The 13,635-nt window shown below is 41.7% G+C and overlaps 1 protein-coding gene across 2 annotated transcripts in view; it reads right to left on the bottom strand.

Annotated features, from left to right (window-relative positions):
- DNAH9 (dynein axonemal heavy chain 9) overlaps positions 1-13,635 on the bottom strand; it is a gene marked incomplete at its 5' end in the record, with an annotated part of 205,223 nt that overhangs the window by 49,940 nt on the left and 141,648 nt on the right. The window contains 7 exons of one of the 2 annotated variants that reach the window (XM_082213794.1): positions 1,565-1,705; positions 3,745-3,909; positions 6,724-6,928; positions 8,103-8,225; positions 10,393-10,628; positions 13,122-13,310; positions 13,408-13,535. In XM_082213794.1, the coding sequence (XP_082069920.1) occupies positions 1,565-1,705; positions 3,745-3,909; positions 6,724-6,928; positions 8,103-8,225; positions 10,393-10,628; positions 13,122-13,160 (909 nt within the window). Of the gene's footprint in view, positions 1-1,564; positions 1,706-3,744; positions 3,910-6,723; positions 6,929-8,102; positions 8,226-10,392; positions 10,629-13,121; positions 13,311-13,407; positions 13,536-13,635 lie in introns of those variants that run through there. The other variant, XM_082213793.1, reaches the window with a different exon arrangement.

Consider the following 13,635-nt stretch of genomic DNA (forward strand, 5'->3'; position numbering starts at 1 on the left):
ATAACCATCTTACACAGAAAACTCTCAGTGGTAAATGAGGTTCTTCTAGCTCAAGGGGAGAATCACATTTCATTAGCAATATGTAACTGCAGCTTGATAGCAAGCTCTCTGCAACCTGAAGGGAAGACTGTGGATCTTTTGTAACCAAAGTGTCACACAGCACACACATTTCTTTCTTATTTTAAGTCCGTACAAGCTCTAGGACACAATGATCTGTAAAACGATTCTGTGTGGGATGTTGGCTATATGAAATGGGTGTATCAATAACTAGAAGATACTAAAATTGGTTTGTTACGGGTACATTGAGTGAAGTCATTGTATGGGCATGGCTTTTCTCAGTAAGTCTGTTCTCAGAAAGCACACACAACCTGTTACAGATCACACTGTCTTTACTTTACGGAATGCTGCTTCTGAAACAGAGATTTCTTTTGTAAGGCTGAATTATTTATTTAAATATTTTCATCCTGCCTTTCTACACCTAGGTATACCCGAGGCAGTCTTCAAAGCGAAAATGGCACAGCATAATGAACTAAAATACAAGGTTAAAATATGGAGGTTAAAATAGGGTTATAGGGAGCATACAACGCCCTTGTTACAACAGCTCCACTCGATATTGGCCTGTTTCCAGAAACAATTCAAATGCTGGTTTTGACCTATAAAGCCCAATACAGCTTAGCTCCAGGCTATCTGAAAGACCATATTCCCTCATATGAACCTGTTCAGGTTTTGATACCATCAGGGGAGGTTCTTCTCTCAGTTCCACCACCCTCACAGGAACGCTTGGTAGGGATATGAGAGAAGTCCTTCTCGGTGGCTGCTCCCAGACTTTGGAACTCCCTCCCTAGAGAAGCTAGACTGGCTCCTTCCTTGTTGTCCTTCCACCAGCAGGTGAAGAACTTATTCCAACAGTGTTTAGGGAAATGACTGCTTTTAATGAAAGAGCTGGTGCCGTGATGTTTTTATTGAAATTATCTGTGTATTTTTAACAGATTATAGATAGATATGTTTGTTTTTAAATGAATTAAAACAAGCGTTTTTAGCTCTTATTTTATCTGTAAGCTGCCTTGAGTCCCTATTAGGGAAAATGGATGATGCTGATGATGATTCTGAACAACAACAACAACCAGAAAATGGACCAGAAAACAGCAGAAGTTAAAAAAAAAACAACACCTGAAGGTCATAATATAAAGAGTTTTAGAGAAAACATTAAAAACAGGTAAAGAATTCACATGCTACCAAAATTTAGGTGCTGCAACCCAAATGCTTCTCCCTCTTGTTCAGAAGCAAAAAGCGAAGAAAAATATTGAGTGGGCTCATGGGGGAGGAAGCAATTCCTGAGATCTGTTGGTCTCTGGCTGCTTAGAGCTTTAAAGGTCAAAACCAGCAATCCTGTAGTACAAATGGTTAGCGGTTAAAGTACAGAGAAAGTAAAGAGCCACTGAAATCCAGCTGTCACTATATTTGAAAAGCAATGAGGTACTCCTACAATTTGACTCATAAGATTTAGCACAATTTAAACTGTTTGGGAAGTTGGAGGAAGTCCCCAAACACATAAATGCTGTACCTTCAGGGAAAACTGGTACATGGGATGGATGGTATTGAGGTCATTCATGATAAAGTACAGCAAGGAGGCACGAGCCGCTGCAGGACGGTAATGCTCCCTTGCCTCATTAATCTTTGTTTCTGTCACCTTCGACTCCTGGACCTAGAGGAAAGGAAAGGCAAATCCAGCCATGAAGATGTAAGACAATGACATTCGTTTGTGCAAACTTTGTTTCCATAGAGATGACATAAGCTCAGCTGATTGGTTTAGACATAACAACATGCCACGTGTATCAGGAGTGCCTCATCTCTCCTCACCTGCCTGCTTCTTCTGGCACTGAAAAGCTCCAGTAATGTAAAATCCAAGGAATGAAGAGGAAAGGTGTTCAAATGTCATCTTACTTGCAACTTGGTCATCAAGAAACTTAAGGTGGTATCTGGCTGCACAACAAAACTCCCCCTCCCTCCCCACTCTCTCCTTTCATACGCACTCAGAGTTTCCCCCTGTTGGAAGTGTCAGGATGCAACTCACCTTGCACTGGAGGATGATTTGTCTATATGAAAAAGAAGAGAGAGAGGGTGGGGGAACTCTGAAGTTTCTTAGACTGTCCTTTCTGACCTAACCTGTACTGACCTTCCCAAAGATGCTAGGCTGATATTTAGGGTTGCTCACTTCATTTCCTACGCCCTTCTTTATCCTCACCTTGGGAGAGCAGACATACCGGTATTTTGTCTCTCTCCTGCTGAGACACAAGAGCATGCCTGCTATCAAGCTATCAAAAAAGCATTTCCTGTAGAATCTTTACTGTCAAGCAAGTATTTCCTGTAAACATAGTTTTCTTATTTTCCTAAACTGTGATCATATCCAAGATAACCTCCAGAGCAGGTTTGGGGAGAGAGGAGAGGGACAGAAAGTTTTGCTGTGCGGCCAGAAGTCCTTGTAGTAATGGAATTCCTTTGCTGGATACTATCCTGATTTCCAACGGATTTCTTCATTCATTTGGAAGTTCCTCAGAAACCAATGTCTGAAATGTATTCTTGTGAAATGTTTAAGATTAAAAAAAAAAAAAAGCTTTGATACATTGAATCTGAATTCTGTAGCTGGTCTCCTTTGTAATGTTTTATTCTGAAACCTTTAAGATAATATTTAAGTTTGGTACAGCATGAGACTCTTCATCTCAAGGTCATGGGTTCAAGCCTCCAGTTAGGCTAAGGATTCCTGCATTGCAGAGGTTAGACTAGATGATCCTTGTGGTCCCTTCCAAATCTATGATTCTATGTTGCTTTGAATGTATACTTTATATTTGACTTTCTTTGTCCTAGATTGTTGTATTTGAGGTTTTAATTTAGGTTGTAAACCACATTGAGATTTTTTTTCTTTAAAATATAAAGCAGTATAGAAATGAAATGAATAATAATAATATTTTCCCACATCTTATAGTACAGAAGTGTACAAGGCCTTCTTACAAAATAACTTGGCAAGGAATTCCAAAAGAAGATTGATGATGCGCTAGCCTCTACAAACATACATCATGTATGTGTTTAAGAAGCACCCATACAAACAGCATGGGAACTTCTGTAGTCTGTACATAGATACAGCTTGGAATTATATGCTCCAATGGCTGCAGAAAGCTACTTGTATGTGAAAGATGCAACTGAAATTTGCAAAGCAAATTATGTGTGTCAGACGACTATCAAAGAGGATGGTTTTAAAAGACAGATTTTTTACCCAGGGGAGCCACATCAGTGCCAAACTGCTGGAATTCCTGCCAATTTAATCTGGACCACATAAACTTCGGTGGATCCTGTCATGCCGCCTCTGCTAAAATCCAAGTTTAATTGAGTTAATGTAATGCATGTTGAATTAACTGAAGTTAAATAAAAAGCCTTGGTATTAAACTGGAATGGTTTAAGGCATCTTATTATAGTGCTAAAGTTTTATGGTCTTTACATTGGATACTGCTATTTGTACTTCACTTTGAATTGCCCATTTAATGCCCATCTATTCTGAAGCAGGAAGATTCCTAGACTTGACCAGAACCGAAGTGTGTGTGGCCTCCTAATGATTTCTAGTCTCCAAGCAGAACAAGATGACCTAAGACACATTTTAAAAATTTTAATGAACTTCCTAGCTCTTAAGACAAAATGCATACGCAGGGGTCGTTCCCTGCATATCCACCCAGACCCAGTTTGCATTTTTACCTTTTCTTCTATTTCTGCAGCTGTCTGTTTGGTGACTTCTAGATTTTCCACCAGAGCTGTATCCCCTAGGAAGTTCCCTGAGGCAGAAGAGAGGCGGGACAGCAAGTTGTCTTCCAAAGTTTTCAAAGTTATTTTGAATCCATTCTGCTGCTTTGTGAGATCAGACTGTAAAGAGTTGAGGCACAGACCCCCCACAAAACACAAAATACATTAATGCCTTGATTTCCACAGCAAGCATTTTCCTAACACCAGCAGCAGGGTATTTTTTCTGTAGACTTTTCTGCAAAACCACCCATTCTCTCTCTGTCTTTCTCTCTCTGTTTCTCTTGTTCCCACCCACCCACATGGGGGGGGCGCAACACTGAATAACAACAGCACACTTGTCTGGACAGAGAGATTCACGTGTAGAAACTTCCGACTTTTGTGAAGCAGGAATGTAGCATCCTGTACAAAGGTAAGAAGCACACTCATTCCTCTGCACACTTTTGCCACTGGCATGTGGCCTCTGGAAGGTTGTACATGAGGCAGCCCAGTCCTCGGTCCAAAAAAGTCCCAAACCAAATCATAATATCATATACTGGCCCAGCTTTTTACTGTGATTCATATTTTAAATTTACAAGCTGCCTTGTCAAGATTATAACAATTTTATATCCTTGATAGATTTTCAGTGGACAAGCCATGAAGATGCCACCATAAAATTTATAAGAAGTCTGAATATTAAACAACAAATAAGGTCACATTTTTCAACAAGAAACTTTTTTTTTCCTATTCAAGAAAGCATTTGACTCTGGCTATTAGTCGGATTTTTTTAAGGGCCTTTGTTCAGAGAAGTCTAAGAAGGATGCTTTTATATAAGTACGCTATACTCTAAGCAACTTGATAACCAACCCCCTCAATATGTTCTGCTACTATTTTTACCTAGCAGTTAATTAAGTGTGTGATTCATAACTATTTAGGTATATGGTTCACAGATATTAAAACCAATGGGAATTTGTTTACAACTGGACTACATATTATGGCCACCACAGGGAGGCTACCCAAAATACCTGCTCAACACCATTGGGTTGAAACATATACCGATTGCCACTATTATATGCATAATTTTCATGCCATCTCCAGACATTTTAAGGGGACATGCCTGTGGCATGGAAACTCTCCCAGCAAAGGGAGCAATCTGTGAAGCAAATTTATTTATTTTGTTCATTTAGGTATTTTTATACTGCCCTTCACCCTACAGTCACCAGGTGCTGTACAACATATTAAAACACACTGACACATATCTCTGAAACCAATTTAAATATCAATACAATGTAAACAGCACATAACAAAAGAGCTCTCAGCTTGCATCTCCCCTCACTTCCAAAAGCTTGATGTAAAAGGTATGTCTTCACGTTCTTTCTAAAAGCATTTAAATTTCCTCAGTGGGCAGAACATTCCACAGTTTTGGCTCTGCCACTGAAAGAAAACCTTACTGGGTAGCCCAGGAGAAGTCTGAGCCCCAGATCTGCAGAACCCTGAATTATTATTTTTTTGTGGGCTGCAGTGCTGGCCACGCCTAGCAAGAGCGCTGTTCTCCAGTTGGAAGTACAATAGCAGATATTATTCAGTGTGCAATCTAGAGGTAACTTCTGTTGTCAGTAAGTCAACTAACTAAGGGTTGTGGTGGGGGTGGAGAGGTGCTGCACAGCAGCCAAGGAAGATGCCATTATCTTCATTGAGATTACTGCAGAATGCACTGGCAGCCTAGCTGCAAGGCAGCTTTCTTCTGGATGTTTAGTTGCATGCCGCCATGCAAGGCCTTGCAAAAAGACAAAAGCTCTCTGTTCCTTCCTGATGAAGCTATATTCTGCTTCATTCGGTTAACTTTTGCCAGGCTTTTCTCCCTGGACTCTGTCTACTTTATTCAAGTGTCTTGTATGTAAGCCACCCTGGGAGACTTTTTGGCTGAGCAGCAGGGAACAAATGCTCTAAATAAATATATGAAGTGCCTCTGCAAACAGTGCCCTCCCACCAGCTGTCTGGCTGCTGTTGGGGTTGAGGGAGGAAAGGGCACAACTGCCACCAACACACCAAACACTGTGTAGTGGAATGAGGAGCACCAACAGACAGAGGGCATTGAGATTGACTAGTGGCCTTTTTCAATGAGTGAATGAGCATGAGTAGAGGTACCGTTCAGATTTTGCAGCCAGCACAGATGCTGTTTGCAATGGAGACAGGCCAGACTGCATAGGGCAGCTGCTGGAAGGGGGAAAGAGGCCAGAGGCAGGTCAAGGAAGGCCTCTGCAGTGCCTCAATGCTGCTTGAGGGGAGAGGTGAAATGAGGCCAGGTTGTGAAAGGCCTCTGCAGTGCTGTCACTTCACATGGGAGCAGGACAGGGAGAAGAGGTCAAGAAAAAATGGCAATGCCCTCAGAATGTGGTCTGGGCCAAAACAGCCACACTGTCTGTTACTGCTTGCTGCCTGGTCATTGAAGAAAACCCACAGGAAAATAGTCTCTCACCTCCTACAATGTTTCTCCCTCAAGTTGGGGGGGTTTTTTCCACCCAGAAGAGAGTCTCTACTTCCTCACATCAGAAAGAAAACTATATGCATAGCCACCAGCCAGCTGCATCCCATTTCAATGCCTAACTCTTACTCCTTTCTCACCCGTTCTCCTCCTGGTTTCCTGCTGTTCACTGCCGCCTCCCTCCATCTCCAGGCATATTTCTCTTCTTGACCCTTCTGCCAACCCCCCACTTTCTCTTCTGGCCAACTACGAAGGAAGCACATGCATGCATGCATGCCACTGCATTTGAGTGGGGAGCAAGAAGAGAAAGTATATGTGCTGGCCTGTGGAGTACGTGTTTATTTTGTCTTTGGCTTCCAATTGGGTGTCATGAACAGCGGGAAGTACATTTTAACTGTACAAAATTCATTTTGTAGAGGAAGGCTCAATGGGAAAAGGTTTCATTTTAGGCTTGCAGCCAGCCTGCAACTTACCTTTAGTTCTTCCAGGTCAGGCCTCTCCATACTGACAACTGCTGCCAGCAACTGGTCTTCGAGACCATCCCGAGTCACGGTGAAGTTGATGAGGGTGCACTGTGCCTGCATTTCTGGCTGGTAATGGGGGTTTGCAAGCTTGGTGTGGAGAATCAGTCGGAAATTGGGGTTGAACTCACACTCTTTATCTCCAATTTTAATGCACCTGAAGGGAAAACAAGAGTCCTCATCTATCTTCAACGTCTCTCCCACAAGTTGCATATATATACGTATAAGGTTGTGGGAATGGGTTTTTCCTAAGTCATCGTGTGACAATGCTATTCTTGACCTTTAGGCGAAATAAACAGAAGTGCCAAATTGAAGTGGAACGCCTATTTTAAAGCAACACTATATCACTATGAAATGAAAGGTATTCAGTAGTATGAAGATAAGAATGCACTGTACCTCTCAGAATTAAAAAGCATGACTTTTTCAATAAGGGAGTGTGCAGGACACCTCAAGGACGTCTGTCACACAGGCCACTTCGTACATGGTGGCCATGGCTTAGTTGTCACCATAAATGGCTTTATGATCAGGACACAAGAATATACTTTAATGGCTAGGCACATAGACTGGTGTCATGGCTTGTAACATCTCCACTTCAGTGACAGAGGAATGTTGTGGAAGGACCAGAGGAAATAAACCAAGAACAGAAAAGACAGGAGTGTAGCAAAAGAAAAAGGAGGAATGACAGCTGAATATCAGAATGAAGAAGCTTGTCAAATAAGAGCATTTTTCATTACTTTAATATAAAAGGATTTGTTTGCTTTTTTATTCTTCTATCAAGTCCATGAGGCTTTGCTTTATTTGACTTGCCTCTTCTAATTAAGAGCACAGCAAACCACATCTGAGTCTTCTATGTGTGACTGCTGTTATTTTTATTATTCTATGGCGATCACTTTCCCAATACTCACTGGACCTTATAATAAAACAAATATTTAAAATAGAATCCCATGATATAAAAGTAATGGCCTGCTGGATTATTTTTTTCTTATCACTCAGGACATCATGTTTCAAAAGCTGCTGCAACAAAAGTGTTTTAAAAGATGCCTCCAAACTTGACTATAAGACACCATCTCCTGGGGGAGGGGGCACACCCCATCACTGTTGTACCATTATCGAGAAGGTCCACCTAACTCAACCTTTACAATATTCTGTTTCCTGAAATTTGGGCTTGGAGAATAATTTCCCCTAGTGACCTTGAGGAAAGTTCACCAGAACTTGCACATATATCGCCCACAGAATCGACAGCAGCTCCTGTCAGACAACACACAAGCTTTCCCGCCATCCAGAACTTGACAACCGCAGATGAGGAGCCTTCTGATTCACCACCATCTTACCTTCCTTTTTTTATTGTCTCACGGCCAAGCAATGGACCTAGAACTGGGTCAACAGATTCTTCCAAGTTCTCAATCAGAACAACTTCACCAGCAGCAAGAGCCTGCTCTATCATATCCAGATACCTAGGAAAGATGGTACCAGGGTGACATATGCAGCAATAACCCACACAGACTTTTAAAGCAAGGAACATTTGCCTTCATAAGGGAAAGAGTGGGAGAAGCAGAGTAAACTCGGGGGTTTAAATATGTTAATACTGTTTATATGGTGGGGGGGCATTGAGAGTATAAGAAAGGGAACAAAGTGTCTGCACTATGTATGATTATGCTGGTCCAGCAGCATGGGGTAGCGTTTCACTTGCTAAAAGGAAAGCATGTTAGAGGCACGAAGTTTAATTAAATTCATAGGATCCACAGAGTGATCAGCACCTGTAAGCAAAACGTTTGGGGATACAGTCATGCCCCAGATTCTCTATGCACAATTTGTTTTTCTGGGACACTTTATTTTATTATGTACAATCGCTTCTGCAACCAGATTCAGATCTCTCTTATTTTCCCAAAGTTCTTGCTGGCCAAAGTGTGTTAGATGAGAAAAGTAAAAGAGAAACCATTTGAATTAAACAATAATGGCCAAAACTGGAATGCTACTTGGGGGGAGTGCAGTATACTGATAATTTAAAGATAAATGACTGCTCTAACAGAGGGAATCTTGACTTTCGCCTTATTCAGGTACGACCATAAAAAAATAAGTCCCTGAAGATGGGGCTTACAAAAAAACTTGCAAGCACTGGACAGCTTTTTGTAATCTGCTGAATTTATTTGTTCTTGAGTTTATGGGATGAAGTTGTGGGATAAATCAGTCTTGTTTAAGCCTATAAATCAGTCATGCTTAAATCTAATGAATGCATAAATGGGTTTAATGGGTTTTTATGTTGTGTTTTTATGTTGTGAACTGCCCTGAGACCTATGGATAAATGATGGTATACAGATTAAATAAATAAATAAGAAAGGCTTCCTGCCAGGCTTAGCTAGGCCACCCCCCCTTACCTTTGTAGGAAGGGTTACCAAACACTTTGTTCTCTCACTTCCACCATGTGAACCCTACCATTAAGGAGGTCTAAGCTGAATGCTCCAAGCTTAGACCACATGACTTCAGCAAGTCATTTTCTATACAAATAATTTAGAAACATTTACTGCCTGTCTTTTCTTGCTGCTGTATGGAAAAGCATATTAATATAACTTTTGAAGAGTTTGTAAGTAAACCATTTTTAACTTACCAAACGTGTGGTCTCTTTCTATGCTAAGGAAAGTGAGGAACTTTGGAAGCAACTTAGAAGGGATATGTTAAAGGTCTATCAGTCTGTACGTCCATGCTTAACTTTGCTGCATGCTTTGAGATTTTAAATCTCTGCTGGGGCTCTCTCACCAAAGATTACTTACTACAAACCTGGATCTAGGCAGGGAACTCTCCTTTTATTATTATACTGTATCTATTTTTCCTTTTACCAAATTAACCAACAGAAATTGTTTACTTAGATGCATTTTATCAAACACACATATTAACAGAACATGAAAACATGGTGATTTCCTTGTGAAATTGCTGCTTCATTATCATAACCTCTGAGAGTTCTGCTAAACTGACCCTCTTCACTGACAAGACAACACGCGCAGACAACAAAAAATGGTTTCTCATGTGTGCCTTCCCTGTCTTTGAATTGTTTCCTAAGTCTTTCGAAAGATATGTGAAAGACAATTCCTTAAGAATCCTCAGAGAAGTGGACTATAACAGTTCTATTTTATCACCCCACCCCTGGACCTCTTCCTTTTGAAAACTTGCAACATTGCAACCTGGAAGACCGCTGTCCATGAGGCCTGAGTCTTAAAGGCCAAATATCAGAGGTGAAGCAACAGAACAAGAGACTAAATCCTCAGCGCTGAAGAACTGCAGTGTGACGCACAGCCAGCTGGTACCCAGAGTGCAGCCAAACCTCCTTCATTCTCCTCCTCCTCAATACATTCACAGTTTCAGTGACGTTTCTATGGCAACCATGCCAAGTTCTGCACAGCTCCTCCCCATTTAATCAGAAATCTCTATAATCTTGGTAATGAAAAAGGCAGGTTAATACACAAAAGTTCTACATAGCTGCAAAATTGGAGTGCTTTCCTTCCAAACGTAATTGCCTCCTACGATCTTTAGTCTGAAGCAGAATATACATCAAATCTGACACTGCAATTGAACACATCAGGTCTTGCTTTTTTCCAGCTGCAGCTTTGCATGGTCCTGCCTGCTCACCCTTTCTGCCCAATCCGGGTCACTCGGAGAGCTTCACCATACTTGGTTTTGATCCACTTGATGCCCTGGAGCTGGGGGTCAACCATGAGCGGCCAGCGCTCGCAGTTGCTGAGGATTGTGGCATTTTCAGTGGACATGCGGTCAGCCGGTAGCCCTTCATTTTGCCAGGCTGCTATGTCGGCATCATCAGTCAGCATCATCAGAGGATCCAAAGATGGAGTCAACGGGACTGCAACCTAGGACAGCAAAAGGCACACAACTTGCAGATGAACAGTAAACACCTATGTACTCCAAGTACCAGCAAGCTGAATTAATATTGCTTTTTCTATTGTATAACAGCAAGTCTCTACTATCGCCTGCAATTTCTTAAGATTGTATAAAACCTTTAGGTGAAAGACTGAGAGGCACAAGAGGGATTTCAAATTTCCTGCTGCATCCTCGAAACCAGAGTAAGGGGAATAAGGTATTTTCTGCCTCCTAACCATCAATGGGGAAAAAACCAGCTTGGGCAAAGGAATACTCCATATAGATACCAAACTCACCATTGTGTGCACCATCAAAACCAAACAACCACCACGTGGAACCCCTTACAGCAGTGGTTTTCAACCAGTGTGCCATGTCACCCTGGGGTGCCTTGATTGATGGTCGAGGTGCCACAGGCAACACTGGCCTCTGTCCCTCTTTCTTTCCCTCCTCTGATGCCCTCTCACGTCTCTGTCCCCCAAAGGCTTGCACAGCTGTTTATTGCAGCAGACCTGGCTACAAGCTCCCCAGATGAATGGTGCCTCTGAGAGGCATTTGTCTTTGGGGTGGGTGGGGGGACAGCTCAGAAACCAGGGATAGCAGCTGTCCAGAGGACTAACAAGGAGAGGGGAGAGGAGAGGAGGCTGGGGGCACATTCCACAAGAAAGGGTGTTTAAAAAAGGGTGAGAAGCTGCCAGCACTGCAGGCAAGGGGTGACATAACTGGGCTCCTGAGCCCCACAGGGGTGCCGCAGAAAGAATGTAGTTGGTTAAGGGAGCCATGGCCTCAATAAGGTTGAAAACCTCTGCCTTGCAGTATCAGTTTCAGGGTGTAATTACCCCTTGGGATCATTGTTCTCAAGCTTTTCAAGCCACACCCATTTGATCTTCAGAATGCTGCTAGCATTTACGTGCATGTATTATTCAACAATGCATCGAATGTATATGTATATGTCTTCATACAAGTGTATATTTATTTTAAAGTGAAAAATTTGTGTAAAAACCCCAAGGTTCAAGAAGGTATTTTCCAAATTTAAAACTAATTAAATGAAGGATAAACCTTGCCCCATTGACAGATGTCTTGCCCTCCAAAATGTGAATCAGCCCACATAGCTGAAGTGGAAGCAAGGGTCCTGTCTTCATTTCCTAGGAACTGAATGGTCGGTCAAAGCTAGATATATTTTCTACATTCAACATTCCACTATGCTGGCTGCAGGATAGTCACCCAAAGGGAACACAACTTTGAAGGGGTTACCATCTGATGATAAGTACAATATTCAAAGCTTTCTGCAGAGGATTAAATATTTTTGTGCCATGGATTCTGCCCTCATGTCCCATCTTTTGAGAGTGATATGAAACACTTCTCTTAACTGGATGGAGTGATATGAAACACTTCTCTTAACACTTCTCTTAACTGGTCCCCAGCTAGCCAAGTTACAGAGTTTCTAGATATTGCCACCACCCAATTTCTTTAAGAGAAATGTACTTCTAAGCTGAAACCATAAGATTTAAACACAACTGGTTTGTGTAGTGGTTTCGGTTTTGCCCTTCTTGTATCTGAGCCAATGGGGAAAGAACGTGCTGCATTTACAGTTTTCAGACTTTAGTCTTAGAATATAGGGGAGTAGAACATCAGTAGAAATACAGCTAAGATAAGTTTTCACAATTTTATCAAGGAATCATGGGCTAAATCAGGGATCAGGAACTTGTGGCCCTCAAGGTAACGCTGGACTGCAGATTTGGGAGCATCAACATTTGAAACATAGGAGTCCAACAACATCTGTAGCCACATGTTCCCCATCCCTGGGCTAAGATAAATTAGCTCATTGGCAACCCCTCCCTCTTCTACTTCAATACATCCTTTTGTGTACAAAAACAACAACAAGCAATGACACAAAAACCTCAAAGAATGAGGCCTGGGGCAGGTTAAACTGACATCTTGATAGAACAGGATCAGATTACACCTTGTACTTTTGCAGAATGTAATTAACACATTCACAAGTCTGCTGTGATGCTGCAAGGCAGCATTCACAGTTCCAGAAAGACTTGTATATACACCAGGCGACCCTAGAGCAAGCTTTGCTTACCCAGAAGGCTTGGAACTAGAATCCCTAAGGGTACATCATATATCTTAAACACAGGAGCAATATAATAATAAATTATATAGAAATGCTTTTTTAAGGATTGTTTGGCATTTTAGAGAGAATAGCAGACAGAAGCAACCAAAAATGGAAGATCCAATGGCTCTCTCTGTGTGTGTATTGTGGACATTCACAACCTATTAATTCAAAGCCATCTGGGTAAATAATAACAAACGTTTCCCAAATGTCATGGTCAACAACAGGGTGCAGCACTTTCAAAAGTCCATTCTAAACCTGGTTCCAACACAATTATAGCCTGCCTTTGATTTCAAGCTCATGACAGAACAAAAGCTCAGATTGGAAAGCAGAGATGCATCTGAAAATGTGACAGTTATCTTGTGCTCACTTTCAGCTGGCGCAAGTATGGTTTCCATATGCTGTCCATTAGGTCCTGCCTGTATTTCTTGCTGAAGTAACCCAAGTAAGAGACGAATGCAGTTATCAATAAGACATCTCCACACAGAGCACTCTCTTGCTGCTTGAAGTCTTTCACTGATTCAGCCCACCTCACATTTTCAGAGGCTAGGCCCCCAACCTAGAATGAGCAGTGGAAAACAAACCACACAATTAAAGCTTATGGAATAAATTCTGGCTTCAGAGATTTTTCATTCTTAGGAGTGCAGGCCTCTTACAAGGTACTGGTTGGGAGTAAGCAAGATGTCTATACTGGCAACCTAAGAAGTCTTGTTTCACAAAACTGCTGTTGGTGAAGAGTGATGCAGTAAGGAGCTTATAGCCATTTTTCATCTTTGTGCCCTTCTTTTTGGAGTTTTTTGTTTAGATTTTGCATAGGTCAGGAAAGGGAAGTTTGAGGAACAATTCTCCTAACTGACCCTAGTCTCAGAAATTGACCAGTGGTC

This window comes from Podarcis vaucheri, assembly GCF_965113315.1.
Source record: "Podarcis vaucheri genome assembly, chromosome: 2".
Lineage (NCBI taxonomy): Eukaryota > Metazoa > Chordata > Lepidosauria > Squamata > Lacertidae > Podarcis > Podarcis vaucheri.